General features: G+C 41.1%; 2 protein-coding genes and 1 long non-coding RNA gene across 4 annotated transcripts in view; 2 read left to right on the top strand and 1 right to left on the bottom strand.

The window, feature by feature from the left end:
- Nucleotides 1–25,840, top strand: part of BNIPL (BCL2 interacting protein like) — a 479,949-nt gene that overhangs the window by 380,595 nt on the left and 73,514 nt on the right. The gene's annotated exons all lie outside the window — the stretch shown is intronic.
- On the top strand, nt 6,337–11,930 carry LOC138162685 (uncharacterized). The gene is made up of 2 exons (XR_011168695.1): nt 6,337–11,486; nt 11,716–11,930. It is a non-coding gene; the product is annotated as an uncharacterized lncRNA (long non-coding RNA).
- MINDY1 (MINDY lysine 48 deubiquitinase 1) lies at nt 12,670–23,820 on the bottom strand. Of its 2 annotated transcripts, none has more exons than XM_069090044.1 (10): nt 23,185–23,820; nt 17,680–18,267; nt 17,057–17,114; nt 16,624–16,688; nt 15,889–16,047; nt 15,448–15,550; nt 15,086–15,228; nt 14,462–14,653; nt 13,586–13,732; nt 12,670–13,275 (listed from the first exon to the last, which is right to left on the bottom strand). In XM_069090044.1, exons 2-10 carry the CDS (start codon nt 18,121–18,123, stop codon nt 13,195–13,197), a joined length of 1,392 nt encoding a protein of 463 aa, XP_068946145.1. In that variant the 5' UTR covers nt 18,124–18,267; nt 23,185–23,820; the 3' UTR covers nt 12,670–13,194. The 2 variants fall into 2 exon arrangements, with proteins under 2 accessions (XP_068946145.1, XP_068946146.1); XM_069090045.1 differs by having other exon boundaries at nt 17,680–18,125; nt 23,185–23,819.

Here is a 25,840-nt window from a genome sequence, read left to right as displayed (position 1 = left end):
CCTGTTCTCAGATTCCCTGGATCCCCTTCCATGGTCCCAGATTCTACCTGGATTCAATGGCAGACAGCTCCCAGTTCCTTGACCAGCTCTCTGGGCAGGTCCTGCTCTATACTGGTGTCCACAGGGTCTGGTCCACGTCAACTCCTTCACCATTTCTGCTCCAAGGAATTCAAGGCTCAACCAAGCCACAAACAAAGTCTCAGCATTCCAGTCATGCTTCAGTCACCTGGGCTCCTGGCTCCTGGCTCTGGGCTCCTGGGATCCTGTTCAGAAGAAGCTCTACCACCACCACAAGTTCTCAGGACTCAGCTCTCCATTCTTCTGTAGCTGTTCTGCCACCAGATCTTGGTCTCAAGGAAATTCTGACTATGCCTCTCTGGGGCCCCTCCTATATACACAGCATTACCTACTTCACTTCCTTCTGCCAGCCCCTTCCTGTTATGTCAGTTAACAGGAGACAGGAATTCATACCTTCTGTTCCCCCAATCAGAGGCTTGATCAGTTACTAAGTGTTACCGTGTTTCCCGATAATAAGACCTATCCCGAAAATAAGCCCTCCCCTTACTGTGTAAGATTCCTCTAAAATAAGCCCTCCCCCGAAAATAAGCCCTATTGAGATTGCTACTGTAGTGAAGGTGATCCCCTGCGCTACACGCTACATTACGGTACCCTCTGTAGCACCATCTCCCCCCCCCCTGGTGAAACGCTCTCTGAGCTGCATCCAATCAGAGCTGCAGCAGTGAGCGTGTCATCCTGTTCTTCCCCAGTGATTTGCTTATTGAATAAAGGTACATTTTTTTGTTCACATTTACCTGTTTATTAAAATTGCTGTCAATGTTCATTAAAATAAGCCCTCCCCTGAAAATAAGCCCTCTGGTGTTTTTCTGTCCAAAAAAATTAATAATACAGTGTCTTATTATCGGGGAAACACGGTAAGTACCTGCTACTTTTGTCAACACAAAAGGGATCTTCAAGTTCAAAATTACATTACCATTACAACAATGCAGATAACATTCTAAACAGATTTTTCAACAAGACCTTTCAGAATTTCAGAAATACCTGTCTAGAGTTCAAACACCCAAACATAATACACCATCCTCTTCCGAAAGGAAGCAGCATCGGAAATGTCTCTCCTTCATATTAATCACAAAGTCTTATTCATGACCTGAGGTTTGTTGTTATTGTTTTCTGTTGCTAATAATAGAAACATGGTGTCCCAAAAGTCTTAGTGTAGCTTTAAGTATCAAAGCTTTTTTGTTGAGTTAATCATAATTTTTTTATTCTACTTTTTTTTGCTTTTCAATGCCTTTATTTTTTTCAAATCTGTTTAGCATTTTCTTTTTCTTTTTTTCTTAAAAGTTTTTTATTTTAGTTTTCAACATTCATTTCCACAAGATTTTGAGTTCCAAATGTTCTCCCCATCTCTCCCCTACTCCCCACCCTAAGATGGCAAGCATACTGATTACCCCTTCTCCCAGTCTTCCCTCTCTTCTATCTCCCCCTTACCCCCTTTTCCCTTACTTTCTTGTAGGGCAAGATGGATTTCTATACCCCATTGCCTGCATATCTTATTTCTTGGTTGCATGTAGAAACAATTTTTTAACATTTGTTTTTAAAACTTTGAGTTCCATATTCTCTCCCTTCTTTCCTCTTCACCCATCCCCGTTGAGAAGACAAGCAATTCAATATGGGTTACGCATGTGTAGTTATGCAAAACATTTCCATAGTAGTCATATTGTGAAAGACTAATTATATTTCCCTCCATCCTATTCCACCCCCCATTTATTCTATTTTCTCCTTTGACCCTGTCCCTTTTCAAAAGTGTTTGCTTCTGATTACCCCCTCCCCCAATCTACCCTCTCTTCTGTCCTCTCCTCCTCTTATACTCTTCCCCCCTATTTTCCTGGAGGGTAAAATACCCAATTGAGTGTGTATGTTATTCTCCCCTTAAGTCAAATCCAATGAAAGTAAGGTTGAGTCATTCCCTTTCACCTCCCTGCTCTTCCCCTCCATTAAAACAGCTTCCTCTTGTTTTTTTGATGTGAGATAATTTACCATATTCTATCTCTCCCTTTCCCCTTCTACCAATATATTCCTCTCTCACCTCTTAATTTTATTGTCTAGATATCGTCCTTTCATATTCAACTCACCCTGTGCCCTCTTTCTATATACATATACATACATATACACACATACACACACATATGGACACACCCCCGTATTCCCTTCAGCTATCTCGATACTGAAAAAAGTCTCATGAGTTACAGATATCATCTTCCCATGTAGGAATGCAAACAGAACAACTTTAATAAGTTCCTTATGATTTCTCTTTCTAGCATTTTATTTTTCCCAAGTTACATGTCAAAACAATTTTTAACATTCATTTTAAAAACTTTGAGTTCCAAATTCTCTCCCTTCATTCCTCCCCACCCCTACCCCAACCCATTTAGAAGGCAAACAATTCAATATAGGTTATACATGTGTAGTCATGCAAAACATTAATCATGTTGTGAAGGAAAACATAGACATCCCCCTCAAAAAAAACTTCAAGAAAAATATATTTTTAAAAGTATGCTTCAGTAGCAGCTAAGTGGCACAGTGCATAGAGCATGGGCCCTGGGGGCAGGAGGACCTGAATTCAAATCCAGCCTCAGACATTTAACACTTATTAGCCATGTGACCTTGGGCAAGTCACTTAATCCCAATTGCCCTGCTTTCCCCCCTCCAAAAAAAAAAGTATGCTTCAATCTGTGTTCAGACACTACCACCTCTTTTTCTGGGGATGGATACCATTTTCATCATAAGCCTTCGGACTTCTCAGATCATTGTATTGCTAAGAATAGCTAAGTCATTCACAGCTGATCATCTTACAATATTGCTGTTAGTTTGTACATAGTACATTTCGCTTTGCATCAGCTCATGTAAGTCTTTTCAGGTTTTCTGAGAGCCTCCTGCTCATTATTTCTTATAGCAAAATAGTATTTCATCATAATCACATATCACAATTTGTTCAGTCATTCTTCAATTGATGGGCATCCCCTCAATTTCCAATTCTTTGCCACCAGAAAAGAGTTGTTATAAATATTTTTGCACATATAGGTCCTTTAAAAAAATTTTTTTTATCTCTTTGAGATAGAGATCTAGTAGTGGTATTGCTAAGTCGAAGGGATATGCATGGTTTTACAGCGTTTTGAGCTTAGTTCCAAATTCCTCTGTTGAATGATTGAATCAATTCATAACTCTACCAACAGTGCATTCATGTCTCATTTTTCCCCACATCAACATTTGTCATTTTCTTTTTCTGTCCTTTTAGTCAATCTAATTAGGTATGAGGTAGTACCTCAGAATTGTTTTAATTTGCATTTCTCCAATCAATAGTGATTTAGAGCATTTTTTCATATGGCTGTAGATAGCTTTGAATACTTCATCTGAAAACTTCTTATTTTTTGATCATTTATGAATTGGGGAATGGCTCTTATTTTTATAAATTTGACCCAGTTCTCTATATGTTTGAGAAATAAGACCTTTATCAGAGAAACTGGTTTCAAAATTTTTTTACAGCTCCTATTGCTAACTCTATTTCCCTCCATCCTATTTCTCCCCATCCCACTGCTTATTCTATTCTCTCTCCCCTTTTACCCTGTCCCTTCTCAAAAGTGTTTTGCTTCTGACTACCCTCTCCCCCAATCTGCCCTCCCTTCTATCACCACCCATGTCTCTCATCTTCTTCCCTTCCTACTTTCCTGTAGGGTAAGAAAGATTTCTATACAGGTGAGTGGTCTTTAAAATAACCCTTTACTGGACTGGATACGAGGTGATAAATATTGGCCATAGCAATTCTTGAAGGCCATCTCTGAAGGTATAAAATACTATAGATAGATTGGTGTCTTTGCCTAGTAGAAGAGGGAGTACCCACACTGTTAAGATCCCACAATGTAGATCCTCCAATTTTTGAAGTAAGTGATGGATTGGTATTAACTTGTCTATACTCCCTAATCCAGCCCCTTGTGACTAAGACATTTATTCAGAGACTGTTAAGGTTGCAATTCATGAGTATGGAACAATATAAACCTATCTAGCCCTCATAGGGATTGAATCCTAAGCATCACTGCCTTACACATGTTAGGTGCTTAATAACTGTTTGTTGAATTATCTCTGAAACCATCCCCCTCATCATTTCTTATAGCTCAATAGTACTCCATCACAATCATATGTAACAACTTGTTTAGCCATTCCCCAACTGATGAACATCCCTCAATTTCCAATTCTTTGCCACCACAAAAAGAGCTGCTATTAATATCTTTGTACATATAGATCCTTTTCCTTTGATCTCTGTGGAATATAGACCTAGTAGTGGTATTGCTGGGTCAAAAGGTATGTGTGATTTTATAGCCCTTTGGGCATAATTCCAAGTTGTTCTTCAGAACAGTTGGACCAGTTCACTACTTCAGCATTTATTAGTGTGCATTTTTTCACTTCTTCCCCTCTAGCATTTATCATTTCTGATAGATATGAAGTGATACTTCAGAGTTATTTTAATTTGCATTTCTCCAATAGTAATATAGAGCATTTTTATATGATTGTAGATAGTTTTGATTTCTTCTTTTGAAAACTACCTGTTTATATCCTTTGACCATTTATCAATTGGGGAATGGCTTTTATTTTTATAAGTTTGACTCAGTTTTATATTCAGTATATATTTGAAAAATGAGGACTTTATCAGAGAAACTTGCTATAAAAAATTTTAATTTTACTTTGTCTATGGCACCTTTTGGCATAATGTGGTTTCACTGATTATCTCTTTTAATTAGATCTAGTTTTGCTTTTGCTTTGTCTGAGATCACAATTTCTACCCCTGCATATTAGATTCTGTTCAAGCTCTTTATTTTAATTCTGTGTGTTTCTGTTTCAAGTGTGTTTCTTGTAAATAACATATTGTTGGATTCCTATTTCTAATCCATCCTGCTTTTTGCTTGCTTTTATGGATAAACTTATCCCATTCACATATATAATTATGATTACTAATTGCATATTTCCCTCCATTGCATTTTCTTCTGTTTCTTTCTCTTCCTCTCTCTCTTTTTATCTTGTCTCTCCTCAAAAGTGCATTTTGCTTCTAATCAAGGCTTCTCTTAGTCCACCCTCCCTTTTACCTTCTCCCCCTCCTTTCTTTTATCCCCTTCCCCTCCTGTTTCCCTATTGAGTAAATTACACTTCTATATACAATTGAGTGTGTATAGATATTCTTCCAAACTCTTTGAAGCAATTCCAATGCGAGTGAGGTTCAAGCATTGCCTCCCCATTTTCCCTTCCATTATAAAAGCTTTTCCTTGCCTGCTTCTTTTATGTGAGAAAATTTTTCCCATTCTACCTCTCCTCCCTTTCCCTAGTGCATCCTCTTTCTCATGCTTCATTTTTTTTTGAGATCATTCCAATATAATCAGCTTACACCTTCTGTCTATGTAAATTCCTTTTAACAGCCCTAATAAAGATGAAGTTCTTAGGAGATACATGTATCATCTTCTCATATAGGAATGTAATTAGTTTAACTTTATTGAGTCCCTTATGATTACTCTTTTTAGTTTACCTTTTTATGCTTCTCTTGAGTCTTGTTTTTGAGTGTTAAATATTCTGTTCAGCTCTGGTCTTTTCATCAGGAATGCTTGAAAGTCATCTATTTAATTAAATATCCTTTTTTTCCTCTGAAGTATTATACTCAGTTTTGCTGGGTAGGTTATTCTTGGCTGTAATCCTATCTCCTTTTTCTTTTGGAATATCATATTTCAAGCCCTCTGATCTTTTAATGTAGAAGATGTTAAATCTCATGTGATACTGACTGTGGTTCCATGATATTTGAATTGTTTCTTTTTGGCTGCTTAAGGTATTTTTTCTTTGACCTGGGAACTGGAATTTGGCTATGATATTCCTGGGAGTTTTTATTTAGGGATATCTTTCAGAAAGTGATTGGTGGGTTTTTTCAATTTCTATTTTATCCTCTGGATCTAAGATATCAGAACAGTTTTACTTGGTAATTTCTTTAAATATGATGACTAGGCATTTTCTTTGATCTCGACCTTTTTTAGGCAATCCAATAATTCTTAAATTATTTCTCCTTGGTCTGTCTTCCAGGTCAATTGTTTTTCTCATGAGATATTTCACATTTTCTTCTATTTTTTCATTCTTTTGATTTTATTCTATTATTTCTTGATTTCTCATGAAGTCATAAGCTTTGACTTACTCAATTCTAATTTTTAAGGAATTATTTCCTTCAGTGAGCTTTTGTACCTCTTTTTCCATTTGGTCAATTCTATTTTTTAAGGTATTATTTTCTTTGTGTACCTCTTTTACCAAGTTGTTAATTTTTTTTCATAATTTTTACCCTCATTTCTTTTCCCAATTTTCCTCTATCACTCTTATTTCTTTCTTTAACTCTTCCAGGAATTCTTGTTGGGTTTGGGTCCACTGAGCAATTTTCTTTAACACTTTTTCGGTAGCTGTTTTCACATTGTTTTCTTCTTCTGAGTTTATGTCTTGGTCTTCCCTGAAACCACAGCAGCTTTTTGTGGTCAAATTCTTTTGTTGTTGTTATTTACTCATTTTTCCAGCCTATTTTTTTTTTTAAGCAATCGGGGTTAAGCAACTTGCTCAAGGTTACACGGCCAGCCACTTCTGGGTGTGGTGCTGAGTGTCTGAGCCCTGGATTCAATCTCCAGGTCGTCCCAACACTGGAGCCGGTACTCCCACTCGCTGAGCCACCCTGCCGCACCTCTAGCCTATTTTTTTACCTTGAACTTTATGTTAAAGTTGGACTCTGCTCACTTGGGGGTAGGAAAGCACTGCCCCAAACTTCTGACTTTTTTGTGCTGCTCTTTTCAGAGCTAGTTTTAGGGGGCTGCAAGTTTTTGGTGTGTCCAAGGTGGTGAGATCCTAGGAGAGGTATGGTCACTGCTCTCCTGGTCTGCACTCTGGTCTCTATCTAAGAAGTGCTCTATTCTTTATCTACATTTTGCTAATCAGATAATCAGCCCTTGTAGAGGAAAGCACTAGCACTCTTCTTTGCCTTGGAACTCTGACCAGGGCCCCTGCTCTCTTGTGACTGATGCCTAGTGCTTCCTTCTGCTAAGGAACTATGACCCACCACTGCATATGGGCAATAGTGTTGCCAGTCAGTGCCAACTGCACCTAGTGCTAGCAAAGGGTCCCCTGTAATCTCTTACCAGCCTGTTTTCTGACCCCCTTACTATTGCTGGGCTGAGAATCCCAATGCTGCCACTATTTCCTCTACCAGGTGTATGGATCCAGAGCAGTCTCCACTTCTGATGGCACAGACTTCTCCTGCTGAGCTTTTGAGTTTTCCTAGACCAAAAAAAATCTCACCTTAAACCTTTGTCGGTTCTGCTGCTCCAAAATTTGATTTGGAGCATTTTTAAAAGTTGTTTGGAGGGGAATGTTGGGAGAGTTCAGCTGGGTGACTGCCCCTAATCCATCATCTTGGCTCCGCCTTAATTTTATATAAAATTTTAGACAAAGACACAGCCTGATACAGTAGGATACTGCCCTATTTATAGGAACAATACAATAAGGGTATTTTCTAACTTGGCTAATAAGGAGGGAGGAATAAGGGACAGGATATAGGGAACTTAACCCTAATTGTACCAGTCCAGCAAGAGACTGAAGGAGGTTAGTGCCCAGTCTCTTGGTTTATTAACCTTGGTATACATGCATCCTGGGAGGCTGGGACTCTACCATTCAAACTGGTTTTTACTGGTCAACAAAGGAGAGAGAGGAAATAAGCATTTACATATCTCCTACAGTGTTCTAGGCACTATACTAAGTATTTTATAAGTATTATTTCATTTGAGCCTCACAACAACCCTGAGGGGTAAATGCTGTTATTATTCTCATTTTATAGTTGAGAAAACTGAAGCAAATGGAGATTAAGTGACTTGATGAGGGTCACACAACTAATAAGTGTCAGAGGTCAAATATGAACTCGGGTCTTGCTGACTCCAGAGTCAGGCCTCTGTCCACTATGCCACCTTGCTCCCTCTCTGCAGGGAGAGCCCATTTTCTCTTAAAGCAGTCTGTTTTACTTAGGGATAGCTTTAATTGTTGGGAAGTTATTTGTTTTTTGTTTCTCTGGTAACATTAAGCCTAAATTTGCCTCTTTGAAACTTGTGGCCATTGATTCTGGTTCTATGTATTGGGGCCAAATAGGACAAGTCTCTTCCTGTATGATAACCCTTCATCATACTCCATCCTAACCCAACCATCATATTCCTTCTGAGTCTTCTCTTCTCCAGGATATGTCAGCAATGGCTCTTCTAACTTCCAAAATAATACAGAGAAAGTATTTCCTATTATTATAGATTTATAATTACCATTAGCACAAAATCCTATCCTTTCATCTCAGGCAGATCTGTTCCATATTCTCCAAACTAAAATTAGATGCCCTAAATTTTACTAATCACATTGTGTACAATTCCCAGATTTTCTGCTAATCTATGTTGTTGTCACACTTGGTAAATCTTTCCAAAATCCTACAAAGAAAAAACCAAATGAGTAGGTTCTAGGTGAAGAGATGAAAGAACTAGCTTATATCATTAAAAGCTCCCAATCTTTGATGTCAGCCCTAAAAGTGACTTCTGACCCTAGCCATCTCAGATCTGGCTATTGTAATTTCAATAGAGTCTATACAACTCTAAAGACTAAGCACCAGATTTATCTGCTTTTTTGTTCAAATGTCTATCCAATAAGCAAATTTCCAACTTCATTGTTAATTAACATAGTATCCTTTAATTAATAACAAATTTTGTTTGTGCAGATGCCCATTTATCTATACTCTTATGAGAAAGAGGCCAAAAAAATCATGAGAGAAATTCAGAAAAGCAACCTTGAGGGAAGGTTATTCAATATAGATTCAGACCAGTCTTCTAAATTTTAAATCTCCAACACCCCACCAGTGACCTGCTATGGCCAGTAATGGGTAGGAGAAGAAATGGGCTTTGAGTTGTCTGTGGACACTGCAAAAAATGACCTTCAGCTTCAAAAAGTCCAGTGGGGTTTTTCTCAGAGAGATGGTAGTGGTGTAGAGGTGAGAGCATTAGACTGGGATTAGGAGATCTGAGTTCTAGTACCAGCTCTTACTGTCTTTCTCTATGACTTTACGACAGTCACCTCCCTTCTCTGGACTCATATTCCTCATCTGTAAAATGAAGTGGTTTTCTAGTCCCTACTGAAAGGGACATCTGAGGTGTTTCTCAGATCAGCTCTTAAGTTAAGCTGCTTTTTGAGCCAGAGTTCATCTCATAGTAGAAAGGAGCTCAGGACAAGAATAGATTTTGTGTCAGAAGATCTAGGCTTGAATCCCTGTGTTGTCATCTACTTTTGTGACTTTGAGCAAGTCATGTCGTAGTTTTGGACCTTGGTGCTCTCATTTATAAAATAGGATGAGGGCAGCTAGGCAGTATAGTTGCTAAAGCACTGGCCATGGAGTCAGGAGGACCTGAGTTCAAATCCAGCCTCAGACTGTGTAACTGTCTCTCAGTAACTGTGTGACCAGGGGCAAGTCACTTAATCCTGATTGCCTCAAAAAGATACAATACAATACAATAAAATAGGATGGCTTCTGAGATTCTTTTGTGCTCTAAATACAGGCTTGAAAGTGAATTACACGATGATAATAGTGAACCTGGTACACTATAAGAGTTTGAAGCATCAGAAATTAATTTAATTTAGCTCTAATTCCAAGTATATTTTGAAAAAAATAGGTAAGTACTCATATGGCAATATAGCCATAGTGATAAGTATACTTGAAAACTGAAACCAATACCTAGTAACTCCTGATGTCAAGAAAAATATTCAGTTAACTAGAAGACCCCATTCCCTAATTAGAATAGACAGAGTATTTTATTGATTTTATTAATTCAAAATATATAATAGTTAATATCAAAGCCCTCTGTTGTGAAAATATAATGTGTCATCTTGTTTCCAATAGAAAACAGAATAAGCAGTTAAGAAATAATTACAATTTACTATATTTGTATCACTGTGTTCCTCAAATGTCTCCATTTACAAATTGTACGTTCTTTTTTATACCCTCACAGCATTCTCCAGAAAGAAAATGATAGAAAGAAGTCACTGAGGTTGGATTCCAAGGCCAAAGAATAGAAAATGAGGCAAAATAAAAAGGGAATACAACATGATATTAAATATGCCGTGAGCAAGAGTCAGGACTAGACTCCAAGAATCTTTGCTCTGTTTTGCTTGAAAATTAACGTGAACTTAGAGACAATGGTCTGTGCATGACCAATTTATTTGTTAGGCTACCAGGAACCAATAAATTGGGTCAGTGGCCTCTCAATAACCAAAGACCCTAAGGTAGGGCTTATCAGCCTCCATATAGTTTTGGAAAGTACAGGAGAACAAAGAACTGAATTGGGTAGATGGGGAAAACAAGGCAATTGGTGACTGGGCTGGCAGCATCATGTGTGGGGACAACATGATTGGTTGGAAATTAAAAATGAGGGGCTACAACAACCCCCTTCCCTCTCCTCTTCCCCCCCCCCCAACTAAGAAACATTTGTTGTTTGAGTCCATCAGACTTCTTTGGATAACAATCCAAACATAGCTAGGTGGTGTAAAGATACTAGACCAGATTCCCTGATGTCCACCTGCATTCCTCAAGGATAACATATTTCCTTGAGGTAAGAATAGAACAATGATTAGCAAGAGAACTGAACTTCTAAACTTAGCTCATAGACAAAGAGACAAAAAAAAATGTGGCTTGAGCAATCATACAAAATGGGACAGTAATACAGAATAAGATAAGTTATAGAATAGTTATTTAAAATCAATTTAATGTCTTCACCTCCCTCTCAGAGTAGCCTTAAGGGAGTTATTTCGAAACTGTTCCCTGTAGGATTTCCTTGGGAATTGTAAAGACAATTGCAGTCTTAGGGTTTCCCTTCTAGTTTTCTGGTAGTTCTGGCTGGATGTTCATTAGCATGCTTTCTGGACCTCTAAAAGCTGGCAGTAGTATTAGGTGACAGACAGAAAAGGGTACCACTCAATTGGGGTCCTCAGCTAACTCCATAGAGTACTAGAAGAACTTGCATCAAGTTATCTTTCTGAAACATTTCCCATATGTACCACCAGCAAAGAGACAACAGGGCAATATGGGTAATAGGACCCTTGGTCTTTTTTTGTCTGTTGGATAATTAAAAACCTCTTCCTAGTCCATTCCTATTTCTCCTTGACTCCACTTCCAGAATCAGTGATTCAGTTATACCTTCTGTTCTTTACTGTCAACACCTATTTGCCCTAATATTTAACTATTCCTTACCCATTTCTCCCTCATCCAGGGAGCTGAACCAAACTACCAAGTCGTGATGCGCATCCTCATCTCTCGAAGTGAGATTGACCTCCTAAGCATAAGAGCAGAGTTCAAGAAGAAGTTTGGGAAGTCCCTCTATTCATCTCTCCAGGTTAGACCAGGCTAAAACACTCACCTTTGAGGGGCAATTCATCACCTTGAGCCCCAGAGTCTGTCTTCACATTCTGTCACCATTATTCCTATGGGTCCAGTTTAGGTTTAGTGGCTCCAAGGAGGATATTTCTCTTGTGGGCTGAGAATGGGGTGGTGGGTGTGTGGGGGAACTAAATTTGGATGATGGTGGGAATTAGTTTACTAATACTTGATTCCCCTCTCTTCAGGAAGCCATGAAAGGGGACTGCCAGTCAGCTTTCCTAGCCCTATGTCGGGCTGAAGACATTTGACACACATACCCCAGAATCTTGTGTCTACCACTTTCATCTACCCCTCTTGTAATTTCCAAGGATTGGAGACTTGCAGGCCTGACTGGGCTTTTCAGTGGTCATCTGGTCTATTCCTTTGCCTTTAAATAAGATGGCTCTTCACTAAAACTAAACAGGAATCTCTCATATACTCCAAAGTTTCATCTATAGCCTGTGTTAGGACACTACTTAAAAAAGGTCCCAGAATCCTATACCCCAAGATTAGGGTTAATCTGCTGTCTTGCTCCTCTAGCTTTGCCCAGGTTCTTCCAGTCTTTACAAGGTACATATATTCAGTGGAGAATCTCACAAGTGCCTCAACTCTCCCGGCAAGTTTATGGTTCCTGTTCCCTTGGGTGGAGTTAAGAGCTAGAAAAGCTTAGATCTGTACTTTCAAAACACAAACAGAACAGTTTCTAGATCCACCTCCTCTACTACAGACCCTCCTCTCCTCCCCCCCCCCCCACTATTCACCTTTCTTTAGGGAATTAAGACCAAAATTTAGATCAACAATTAAGAAAATAGCCACAGGGCAGAAGACACAAAATCAGAGGTTACAAGAGAGGAAATATCTTCTATGTTAGGTGGGGTATAGGGAATGGATGCCTTTTAGAGTTTCTGTGATCAGCATGTAGCCTGACCCAAATCTCGTGCACCAATGCTGATTTATAAATGGAACACTATGTATATAGGACCTACAAAAAAAAAAGAGCAACAAAATGAAATTTAAGCTCCCTCTGTTGGCCCTAGGATAAGCCACCCCACCGGACACATTCCTTGCCCTTTTTTCCATATCTTACTAGGACAAAAACTCTACTCCACCCTGCCCCACAGGATAGTATTAAGGGTAAGGTTAAAAACAAACCAACAAACTCAGGAAAGAAGTTTTATTTTCAAACTTCTAAGAAGGCATTACAAATGCCAGGTAGAAACCCAAACAAAACCCTGAAACCAAAATGAGAAGCATACCCTGGGGAGAGCCAAGAGAAGTCCAGCCAATTAGAGGTGGGGAGAAAGGGACACTCTAGACTAAGAAATTTCACCCAGGAGCCTGAGTCTGTGCATTAGTGTCTCTGTATTATGGAACAGATCATGGGGCAGCATGAACCCCATCCTTCATCTTGATGCTTCCCTGTACAATGGGGAGAAGGATCAGGGGACAGCAGCAGGTGGGTGTGAGATTTAGGAGGCACAACCCTTTGATAACACTGAGAATAGCCCCATGGCCTTGATCAACTCTTGCCATGGTCATTGCTCCCTGCTCCCTAGTACCCCACTACTAAGAAAACCCAGAAGGGCTAGGGTGAACAGGCAGGCAAATGGAGGAACCATAATGAGAAGCCTCTCAAAGAAGTGGGGCACATCAGACTAGGCACAGCAGCTTGGCTTGGGGGACAGCTATAGAAGGACACAGTCTGACTCCTGCTTTGACCGCTGCCTACGTTCTCCAGCTGGACGTCCAGATGAGGCTCCTCTCTCCTGTATCAACATGAACAATTGGTTAACTATCTACCCTAGAAAAGCAGCATAAGTAGAGTTTGGGATTCTAGGCTGATGGGACAGTAGATAAGAGAAAAGTGAAAGGGGTTACTAATTGAATCTCAGGAGGGGAGAGTTTGGGAAGTATGGGAGTTTGAAGGTGAGAAAAGCAGAGGTGAGGAGCACTGAGATTAGGGATACTTGGGGAAAAGAACTAGCTTCAGAGAGGGACTGAAGAAGAGCAGAGCAGGCCTTGCCTAGGAGGGAGTACTAAGGCTAGTGCTGGGAAAACATGGATGGGGTGGGTCACCTGTGGGGATGGGGCACGAGGTGGCATGGGTTGGGCCTGCTGTTGCTGGTATTCCTCCTGCTGCAGCTGCCTGGCCAATTCCAGATCACTGAGACCCAAGGTGCCTTGTTGCTGTTGTTGCTGGAGGGACAGGGCAATCATGTAGTCCTAAAAAAGAAAACAGGGGTTGAGGAGGAAAGACACTAGGGAAACTCAGGTCTAGTTTTACCAATAAGTCCCTGATCCCCACCCACCCCCAATCACCAGGCCTTTCTCCCTTTCAGTCAAAGACAAAACAAAACAAAACAAAAAACCAGTTAACCTAGTATAATCAGAGATATCCCAGATGATAAATAGGGAAATAGAAAGCAGGAGTAGAAAGGAAGTAGATGGATAGTCTACTAACCTGATTACTGACTCAACCCCTAACCTGAAATCCATAGTCTCAGGAGTCCTTGGAAAGATTTCATAGGGTTTGTGAACGTGGAATAGGTAAAAAATACAACTTTATTTTCACTAACATCTAACTAAAATCTAGCATTTCCTTCAATTACAAAATGGGGAAAACAAAAACAAAAGATGTGAGGAGTCTGTAGGCTTCATTAGATTTTGACAGAAATGGTTAAGAAACTAGACTAGATCATCAAAAACAGATTACATATCAAATTACATTCCTAGGGGCGGCTAGGTGGCACAGTGAGTAAAGTGCTGGCCCCAGAGTAAGGAAGATGGGGATCGGTTCAGGCCTCAGATGTTTAACACCCACACAAAAAAAAATGGCTGTGTAACCTAGGGCAAGTTACTTAACCCCAAATTGCTTTAAAAAAAATTACATTCCTTACTCCTTACCTGCCATTGCCTCATGAAAGAAGCATAAGCCCTGCCTGTCCCACTCACCTGATCCACTTGTCGTTGTGTCTCCTGAGAGTGAGCTGCACTCCCCGCCCCAGCCTCCTTGCCCAGAGCTTGACTTAGGTGGAAGTCAGAGTCACAGAAGCAGCTGTCTCCATCCACATTGTGCAGGCTCTCCCAAACCACCTGTTCCTCCTGCAGAAAGCCCTGATCAGTGACCAGTAGGTAGAGATGACTCTGTCAAAGTAAAAGAGAGTGTTCAGAAAACAGTTGATGGAAGCCTTGGGGATTTTTGTAGAGGTACAACTGCTAGGAAGCAATTGGGGCATATTTGAATTTCCTGGGTTTGGTGTGAAAGTGTGAACATAATTTTGGTCAGGTGCATCTTTTTTTAATACATGTTTCCATAGGCTCATAGATTCAGAGCTAGAAGAGATTTTATTTGGGAATAAGGGGATTATATGAGCAGAAATGTTTCTTAAGTATGTGGTCCTGTTCTCTCCACCTCTTCCTCACTGCAAAGCCTGCTACCCAAGTGCTATGGAGATGAAATCACAACTAAATTCTTCATGGAAAGACATTAGGTAAAACAAAGTGAGTTGGGAGAACATGATGTAGGAAAGAGGTCAGTGGGAATACTGACCCTTAACCCCCTGAAACCTCTATTACCTTATGTTTAATCATAGTGCTAAAGTGATTATTTCGAAAAAAGACACTGAGTTCTCCTTCCTTGGCAGCTGCCGTTAGCTCACATAGTCCATGGTATGTCAGCTGTGCTGCCGTCACTTCCAGGAACTGCTCTGCAATTAGGCCTGGCAAGGAAAATACAGACTGGGATGAACTTTGGTTTAGATCCAGAGTCTAAAGTTGAAAGGATCACCCAGAGATGATCCTAAAACTTTGGGCGCCCTTTAAAGTACAATCATCTTTACCTCCCCAAATATTACCTCCACCTGCCCTATTGTCTGCCTCAGTCTCCCCTTCCTATAAAGCAGGAAGTGTGTTCTAAGGATAGAGAGTAGGGGCATTACCTTCTGTCACGAGGTTGGTATCATTGGAGTGCTTACAGGTTATGATCTTCTCTACCAACTGATTGTAGCTCAGTTTGCCAACTGCACTCACAGCCTCAGGGCTCTACAGGGATGATGAGGTTGAATGAATCAAGAGAATCTCCTCCCTGCCACCCCAGGGATGTAGGATGCCTCCTATATCCCACTTTGGTTACAGTAGCATGACCAAAGTTGCCTGATCTCTCAACTTATAAAAGTTTGCACATGGTATTTATACTTCCTTTTAATGTCTTTTGTTTAAGGTTAATCTGCCCAGAAATTCCCAGCAACCATTGCTGTCTATATTCTAATAGCCCCCTCAGCCCTCTTTCTTAACTTTTTTCTCTCAACCCCCATTCTGTCCCTGCCACTCTCCCCAGGACCTTCTCTTACTTCAGTTTTGTTTGGAGAAATAGAACTCACCTGTGGATCCACCAGCCAACCATGATAGAGGGGAATTCCAAGTAGGTCAAAGACACTGCACTCAGGTGTATATTCAAAATCAGAGACACCTGTGAACCGCACATTGACATCCAGACCCGTGGCCAGTTTGGGCAGTACTGTCATCGCATCGTCCACATTCTGGGGTAGGAGAGGAAGGAGAGAGACAAAGAAGCTAGCCTATACCTTCACACCTTCCACACATTTCTAAGAAGAGAACTGAATCATGCTATTTCTTTTTTTTCTTTTTTTTTTGGAGGGGGGAAGGTAGGGTAATTGGGGTTAAGTGACTTGCCCAAAGTCCCACAGCTAGTTTTTGTGTTAAGTGTCTGAGACCGAATTTGAACTCAGGTTCCTCTGACTCCAGGACCGGTGCTCTATTCACTGTGCCACCTTGCCGCCCCTCAATCATGCTATTTCTTTACTCCCTGGGTCCAACAGTCTTGATTCACCTTCCCCTAGAACCTTGCATAATTCATCCATTTGCCTTCTTATTCCTTTGCTTATTCCTTATGCCTTTGCTTCACCAACCCCAATAGATAAGGATCTTTTCAGGAGGAAGAACCCCTGCCTTAAAAATGGGGAAAAGGAAAACACACTAGGGAAAGAGGGGAGAAGATCTGTCTACAGTGCCCAATGATGAATTGTCCACCTCCATTCTCTACAAATCTTCTTTCTTCAGATCTATGACCATCTTGGAAGTCCCTCCTGCCTTACCTGCTGAAAGTTTAACTGCAGTGCTTCTGACTTCTCTTGTGGCTTGATGGATAGTAGGCAGTCTCCTACAGTAGAAAGTCCCTTATGAATTAAGCCTGACAAACCTCCCAAACATGTTCTCCCTTACCCTAGAGAATTGAAAATCCATAAGATAACCCAAATATGAAGATATCTTAGAATGCATCTAGTTTCAACCCCTTCCCCCCCCATTTTAGTGGATGAGCAAACTAGTCCAGAGAGGCTAGGCAGAAAGCCAAGCAACAGCTTGAATTCAAGTCTCCTGACTACCAATCCAATGTTCTTTTACCAGCCAGACTTATAGAAAGTGTCTCACAAGGAAAACCCCTTGCTATTCTGAATTTCAATTCTAGACAAATCAACTGTCTGCAGAGTTGCACTGAATACCATTCCAGTCCACATGTAACTCACTCACCAAGGTGTGCCATTAGCTCATCTGAAGTGATCACTTCCTTTTGAGGGGCCAGCTTCACCTGAAGATAAGAATGAATACCCAAAGAATTAATGGTGTGTCTGTCCTTTCACAAGTTCTAGAATACAAAGCATTGTAGAGAAAGGGATCTATGGAGGGTGGGGGGAGGCTAGGGGGATGAAATAATATGAATAAAAACATCTACAAATAGTTTTTTAAAAATGGAGATTAAAGGGGTGGCCAGGTGGCTCAGCAAGTAAGAGCACTGGCTCCAGTGTCAGGATGACCTGGATCAAATCCAGGCTCAGATACTTAGCACCACACCCAGAAATAATAACTGGCTGTGTAACCTTGAGCAAGTTACTTAACCCTGATTGCTTAAGAAAAAAAAAAGTAGAGATTAAATACCAGGAAAAACTTCTCATTTTTCAAGGGGATAGGACAAAGAAGGATGGGATCTATCTCTGAGTTACTGAAACGATGGCATAATGTGAAGTTCTGTTACCATTTGAAAGAAACAGGAATGATGTGGAAGGTAACTAGAGAAGGAGGTATTCCACTTGTCCCCTCAGCAGAAACTCCTCCTGTGTGCACCCCACCCCATATATATATATATATGTACATACCTTCCACTGAAGAAAGAGGATGTTCATGATGGCAAGCAGTGGGCAAGGCCCATTGGTGCTCTGAGTGATGATGGGGGTCCGCTCCCCCTTCCAGGGTATCCACTTCACACAATAAAAGTCAGGCTCATGCTGATGGTTTGAAGGAGACTGGGGAAGCCCCTGAGGACTGGGCTCCACCTTCACTACCTCTTCTGAGCTCTGGGTTGGTCCTGGTTGCTGTGGATCATCTTCTGGAGGTGGTGATTCCAGGTTATCCTTGTCCTGGGCAAGCAGTGAGACTTGGTCTACTGGTTCCTGCTCTCCAACTGTACCCTTAGTATCTTGAGCATCTTTCTGTTTGGGGTCCAACTCTGACTCTGACAGGACTTCATTATTTTCAAAGGTGTCTGCTTCTGGAGTCCTGATCTCATGAGAGGATGGCTGGCCAGATTGAGGGTGCTCCATGGCTAGAAGGAAACAAGTAGGTTGTGTTCCACAGGGAACCCTCTCCAATGACCACAAAGATATGTTCAATCCAGGTTTGGTTATCAGCAGAGTGAATAGTTCAGGGGAAGGTTAAGCATCAGATATAGGTGGATCCAGGAAAGTCTAGGAAAAGGAGAGTAGTGACAGTGATGAAAAGTTGGGTGTGGTTCAGGCACTGCCCCTCTGTAATGGAAATGTAAATTTAAAGATCTTCCCTGCCCCTAGGCTAAAGTGCACCAGGAGCCTGGGGTGGGAGGCTTGTTTTTCAGTAGATACTTTTTGATTGGTCAGTGGATCCAAAAGGTTGTTACATTCTCTGAGCCAGGAGAAGGCTATATAAGCCCTGATGTGAGGCTTTGTTTTGGGGGCTCACTTTGAGAAGTGTTCTGTGATTTGATCTGTATTCTGGGAAGCTGTGGTCCAGGCCCCCCCTCCCGCCCCCCCGGCTTTGAAAAACCCAGATGTGGAAACCCAGATGTTGACTGGGTATGGATGTAATGGTTGGACAGTTTGGAAATCTGTCTACTTGATCTGTTTCTGTCTTGATAATTCTGCCTGTATACTTTGAAGTTCGGGGTGCTGACCTTTTCCCCTGAACAAGGTAAACGATACTTGTTTGACTGATTAAAGTAAGCTTGTTAACCCATTTTGAGTTGCTTTCCTTTATCAAAGCAGATCCAAGAACCTGTATGGGCAGCAAACCCTGAGGACGTGCTTGGGGTGCTTGCTGCTACACCCTCTACTGGGTACAAACAGGACTAACTTCTTCTTTTCCTGGCTTGTATAAACAGCATGGTTACAGGCTGATCACTGTCTGCCTCTATCTGGCTGTTACTAGATGGAACTAAAGAGGAGAAAACATAAATATGTGGTGGATTACTCCAGTGAAATCAGGAGTACAGACTGGAATCAGCTCTCAGAAACAGAGAATAAGGAGAGAAAAGGAACAAGAATAAGAAGAGAAACAATGAGACTGAGACACACAGAAAGGAGATAGAGAAGAACCCCCCTCCACCATCACCACCACCAAGCAGTTCTAATTATTATTAAAACCTTGGTGTTCTGCTCACTCAGTGAAAATCATCAAGACCCCAGTCATAACTCTCAGAAAGAAGATGGTTGAAATCACTTTCTGGATCCCTCTGTCTTACACCAAGGCCCTGCTACCTGCCTGCCCAAGAGATACCTTGAATAGATAGAGATTTTATGCTTTTCCTCAAAGAACAAGTTATCTGCTTTCTCCTTTCTTTTTTATGAGGTGTAAAGGAGTGAATAAGTTTAAGTTACTTAAAATTTTTATTTTATTTTATTTTTTTCTCCCCCTGAGATCAAGAAAATTTTCCTGAGGCTGGTATTAGCAAACATCCCCAGTTTGGGAGTTAACAAATGTCTCCAGTGCTAGAGTTAGCAAATCCCTTGGCATACTTGGAATTTTTTTAAAAAGAGGGATAGTAAATTAAAATAATGGCCCCTTTAGGGCATTGAGGGACATTTTATACTTTTCTGAGAAAACCTCCTTTCCTTGTATGGCCCTAAACAGCAGCAGGAGAGTAAAAGATAGACCTTCAGAAGGACTTCCCAGTGGGTGAGGAACAGAAATATAGGAATAAGTTATGGAGACTAAATTGAAGCCCCGATCATACACTAAGGTCTCCAGCATCAGAGCACAGAAGCAGTTCCTAAAATAGTAAGGAAATCTTTCTGGACTAATTGGAAGACAGGGATAACTTTCCTCCCAACTCTACTTCATCAAATAAGTTCACCTCTTTTGAATCTCACCTACCCCATACATCTATACCCTATGCATTTTTCTCTTTGGTTGTATATATTGGATAAGGGAAGTCCATGATTAACTTGTAAAGAGAGATGAACCTTTGTCTGAGATTTTAATTCTATCTCTCTATGGATGGTGTGGATATATTCATTGGCATTAGTAGATATATCGATAATTTATTGAGAGTGAGTGATTGAATCTTATGAATTGGAAAACTGGTTTAGGCTGTTATGGATTGATTTGGAATAGATTAGTTGACTCACTCTTGGGTTAGAGTACTCCTTTGAACAGGACCTATAAACTAAAGCAGACCTACCAAGGCTTTCATCCTTTTTGCCTTTTTGGACAAAGACCTGGACTCTAAGGGTTCCCAAATTCATCTTCCCTTCTATAATGACTTCCTGCAAAGGCACATGGGAGGTACATTACTATCACCCATTTGGCTTAAGAGAATTGTTCCTGGAACCAAAATCCAAGAACCTCCATACTCCCTGAATTGAAGGAAGATTTCCTGGTCAATGTCAAGGTCCTGGTCAGTCTGATCCTAGAATAGAGTCTTCTCACGAGAAGGGGGGACATTTCCTGGACAATGTCAGCCTTGGGATTGTTTCTCTAATAACTTCAAGTCTGAGAATTCTGGTACTCAGGGTTTTACAGATAAAAGGGAGGTTATTGGGTACCACCAGCCTCTTAGGGAAGAAGAAAAGTATCATACATATGGCTCCTCAAACTGGAACATCAGCAAGAGAATGAAACTGCAACATGAGGGAGCAAAAGATCTCTTTATCTTTCTTTACTGTCATGAATTATTTGGATGGTACAGGTCCAGTGGGAAGGGGGTACATATCTAGCAATGCTTTTCCTTTCTAGGAATAGTCTGAGCCTTCAGAGTAATACTCTAAGTCTTAATGCCTTTATGAAGATGAAACAGAAACTCACCAGCATATTTGGGATTTGCCTCCCTAACAACCTCAAGTTCATTTCCCTTCCTAAGGGAAGTTAAACCATAGGGTGTTATAAGACTCTGGAGGACCACATAGGCCCTTTGAGGAAGGTGGGACTCACTGGCAAGGGAAAGAGAATCTTATTGACTACTAAGAGACTACTGTGAATATTTGTTTTTGCATTTTCTGAGGAGTAGAATAAAGGCTGTCCTGTACCCAGTGTGTACTATTACCCTGAGTGCTTGTATAGAAGCTGGGGATCTTTTACCCCCATCTTTGGAGACCGAGTTTGAGTTATAATCTGAAGTTTCCCAAAGGCAACTCAGTGGGAATGAAGAGACATGGTCTATATGGTTGCATCCAGTTGTGAACCCAGAACTTAAAAGGTTAAGCTTCAGGTTATACATGACTAGATCAGTAAATAATTAATTTACTTATTTAATGCATGTTCTTGTTTTACACTCATCTAGCTATCTTTGTGTCCTTTATGTCTATAACCATTTAACTAAATAGCAATAGGGATACAAACATGCCTTGGATGATAGTTGGTGAAAAGTGTCTTAGGCCTTGATTTCTAGGAAATATCCCTCCCTGAACCTTCTTGTTTCCATGAAAGAGAAATGAAATCTTCATAGAAATCATGCCTTCTTCATTTCCCTATCCTAGCCCAGAATGCTCCCCATTTTGAAACAGATAGGGATTTGAGAGTGGAAGTGATAGGAAGAACCAGAGGTAGGGGATGGGAAATGAAAGGTCAGGTTAGAAGAATTGAAGAAAGATGACTGCAGCACATCTACTCAAACTACCCAGACTCTGAACTAAAGTATATAGCTAACTGCATGTCGTTTGTATTTTGTCAATTTTAGGTCAGAATGTACAGAAAGTACTCTCTCTCTTTTCTCTCCCTCTTTCCCTCTCTGTCCTATTCCCCCAATATTCCAAGGGAGCACTTAAAGAAAACTCAGGAAGTTAATATTAAAATGATTGGTAAAGGTGGAACAGTTTGGAACACCCCTCTCATATCTTCTGTGTAGTGCCAGAATCTATTCATAATTAATTGGAGGATAGGGAGCTAATTGAAGACTTCAGAAGCACATACCCTTTAAAATGAATGGGATTGGGGCTACTAGGTGGTACAGTGGATAGAACACCAGTCCTGGAGTCAGGAGGACCTGAGTTCAAATTCAGCCTCAGACACTTACTAGCCATGTGACCTTGGGCAAATCACAACCCCATTACCTCTAAAAAATAAAAATAAAAAGAATGGGGTCTTATCAGGTCAGAAGAGACTAGATCAGGAACAAGGAGCTAGACAACAAGAGAATCTGAGTCTTAGAAATAATGACCAGATATGATTGTACATGCCTATATCAAATTGCATGCAGTCTTGGAAATGGCAGGGGAGGGGGAAAAATTTGGAACTCAAAATCATATAAAAGTGAATGTTGAGGGGCGGCCAGGTAGCACAGTGAGTAAGAGCACCGGCCCCAGAGTCGGGATAACCTGGGATTGAATCTGGGCTCAGACACTTAGCACCCACCCAGAAACACCTGGCCATGTAACCTTGAGCAAGTTACTTAACCCCAATTGCTTAAAAAAAAAAGTAAATGTTGAAAACTGAAAGTAAATAAATTAAAATTTTAAAAAGAAACAATGACCAGACTGGACAGAGATCCAGAAAGCTCCCATTCCTCAAGGTATACAAAGTACATACTGCCCCTATGCCCATTCTTGGTGTAGTGGTCTTTAGGATTTCATTTCCTTTCACTATACCTGAGGTTAAGTGGGAATGGTCAAACCAACATTGATCAATTCTCTCTTCCTCTTGGCCCCCCAAATTCTTAACCATACTCTTTATCTTAGGTCAGTGAAGATGAAAGAAATCCTCAGTCCCTTCTTGAGACATAAAGGCCATTATCAGGGAATTTTTAGGGAAGAGCCAATTACTATAGATAAGAAGGCAAAAGAAAAGAGAGACTTGTAGCTATCTCAAGGAGACCCAAGGAAACTTCCCTTTCTCACTTAAGTCCCCCATTGTTCCAGATTCCCTTTCAGTCTCCCCCAAACTCTCGATTAGTGTTTCAGAGTTTCTCCTCTAAATAAGTCAAAGCAGTATCGTGGTGCCATCCACTTGCCTACACAAAGGAGCAAGATGCCTTAAAGGAAAGAAAATGTAAGAACCAAAAAACTCTTCCAACATTTTCCCCCTTAAAAGACCTTTCAGAATGTGTGGAATAAAGCTTGGGAGGGTGGTGTCATCTCCCAGAGGCTAGATAGGAAAGAGACAACGGGGTAGGGGAAGTAATTAAAAGAAAGTTTTACCTTAAACCAGAGGGCGTTTGTTCAGGGACTCAGTTCAGGAGTTTGCTAGGGGGCTCCCAATCCAGAGAAGGATGCTCTCTGCTTAGCTTCTATAGCTTCTTGCAGCTGTCAACACCTGGGCTGACGGGCTTCAGAGCTGCTTGGTGTCCAGGCTTGTGGAAGCCGTTTCGTACTCACGCCCACCACTGTCGGGCAGTGGGAAACAGAGGGGGGTGCCACAGATACAGCTCAGCTGTCTCCCCTCAGCCCCATCCTGTACACCCTTAGAATATGCAGACCCCTTTAGGCTTTGGGAGGGTCCCCAGGTCTAGGGTGTGCTCTCCAGGCCCTGACTAAAGCCTGGTTTTCCAGGGGGAAGTTTCTGTTTGTTCTTCTTTTCCTTCTTCTTTTTTTCTATTGAGAGAAATCATCAGTTAAAGACAGATTCCCTGGGGTAGGGGGTAGACTGCCGAATTCCAAAAGGTTTTCATAAGGGCCATCTGCCGTGGTCAGCAGCTGGCGACAGGCAGAGAGAGGGAGAGGGAGAACGAGAAGGAAGCAGAGAAAAACAAGGGCCCTTCTGTTCCCTCCCACTGCTGCTAGAGAGGATGAGGACTCTTGTGCCTCTCTGGTGAGAGCGGGGAAGAGCAAGAGAGGGGGGAGGAGCAGGAGAGGGAGGGGACAAAGTGCTGCCCACCCAGCACTGGGAGAACAAGCCGGGAGCTTTCAGTGTCTGCTACCTGCAATCGACTCATTTTGTGCCAGTGTGTATTTTGGCATTTTCTCCCCTCGTTCCCTCCTTGTGCTCTTAGCCCCTCTTCTCCTTTCCCCCAGCCCTTGCTGTGTCATTTTCGAGCCGTAGACAAACTGGTTGAGCTCTCTCCTTATACAACCTTACACCCAGCGGTAACTGAGAAGGCAGCAGTCAGTCCAAGGCTCCTGGATTCCAGTTCTTTGGCCATTTCTCCACTACTATCACCCCCATTAATTACCAACTTACGGAGTATCCAAGAAGGAGCAGGGTTTGAGAGAGGGAAATAAAAAGATAAAAAAGAAAATGAAAACATTTGAAGGACCAGTATATTAACTTTGCCTCAGACATTCCCACTGGGGTAAGGATGATAGGATGAAGGTAGTAGGGACCCCAGAGAAGAGAAGTGACAAGAAGGTAGGAATTCCATTTCTAAATTCTGAGGAAACCCCAAATTCAATTGAACAGTCATTAAGTAGCTCTGTGAGCTAGGCACTGTGCTTGGTGCTACATATACAAAGTACCCAAAAGAAGTCTTGAAAGAGGATGCACTAAGTTGGGGGTGGGTGGAAATTCTGGGTCTTAAAAAGGCAAATGATGGGTTAGAGTGGCAAGAAATCCATAGGATCATATAAGATTGAGACATGGAATGTCCCATAGACACCTCAGACTCAACATTTCCAAAACAGGACCCATTATTTTTCCCTTCTAACCTACCCTTACTTCCAGACTTTCCAGTTTCAAAAAATGAAAGTCTCTGCATTCAAGAAGGTCACATTCTACCCAGGAATACAACATGTATCCAGATAAATATATCCATCAATAAACACGCATTTTTTTTAAGAGCCTATATGTGCTAGGGCTAGGCATTGCTAGGTGCTGTGGATACAAATAAAAGAATGAAACAATTCCTATTCTCAAGGAATTTACATTCTGCTGGCAGAAACAAATACACCCATAAGTATATATGAAATAAAGATAAAGAAAATAAATACAATATTGTTAAATACAAAGTAGCTTGTGAGGGAGGATGCTAGCAGGCAAGATCAGAAAATGCTAAACATACCAGTTGGAGTTTGAACATATCTTGAAGGAAGAGAGGGATTCTGAGGCAGAATTGAGACAGAAGTACATTTTCATGTGGAGTAGCCAGTACAAAGGCAGAGAGATGAGGGATGGAATATATTGTATAAGGAACAAAGAGAAGATCAGTTTAGCTGGATCAGTGTGGAAAGGGGGGAAATGTCCAAGGGGGCTAGAAAGATAGGTTGAGATGAGGTTACACAAGGCTTTCTTTAAAAGCTAAATATAGGGGTGGCCAGGTAGCACAGTGAGTAAGAGCACCAGCTCCAGTGTCAGGATAACCTGGAGATCGAATCCCGGGCTCAGACACTTAGCACCCACCCAGAAACACCTGGCTGTGTAACCTTGAGCAAGTTACTTAACTCTCTTAAAATAATTGCTTAAAAAAAATAAAAAAATTTAAAAAAGGTAAATATGGAAGTTTATATTAGATCCTGGAGTTAGGAGGCAACCATTAGAATCTATTTAATAGGGGAAAACATGGTGAGATCTAGGGTACAGAAAGACTTAAGGCAGGCAGATCAATCAGAAGGCCTTTGCAAATAACCTAGGCAGAGGTAATGAGGGCCTAAACCAAGCTGGTGGCAATAGAAATGGAAAGGGTCCAAAATGAGAAACAAGATGGAGATAGACATGGCAAGAACGGCAACTGATTGGGTGTGTAGAGTAAAAGAGAGTTAGGAATTGAGGAAAATTCAAAGGTTTCTGGGAATCTGGAAAAATGCTGATATCTTCTATAGAAATAGGAAAGTCTAGTTTTGGGGAGAAAAATATTTAGTTTCTGGTTTGCATATGTTCAATTTAAGATGTCTCTGGGACATCAAGTTTGAAATGCCTAGTTGG

This window comes from Petaurus breviceps, unplaced genomic scaffold, assembly GCF_028583685.1.
Source record: "Petaurus breviceps papuanus isolate PSGF00001 unplaced genomic scaffold, PetGlider_PUasm1.0 186, whole genome shotgun sequence".
In the NCBI taxonomy this organism is placed as follows: domain Eukaryota; kingdom Metazoa; phylum Chordata; class Mammalia; order Diprotodontia; family Petauridae; genus Petaurus; species Petaurus breviceps.
This window is presented reverse-complemented; position numbering and strand designations above follow the sequence as displayed.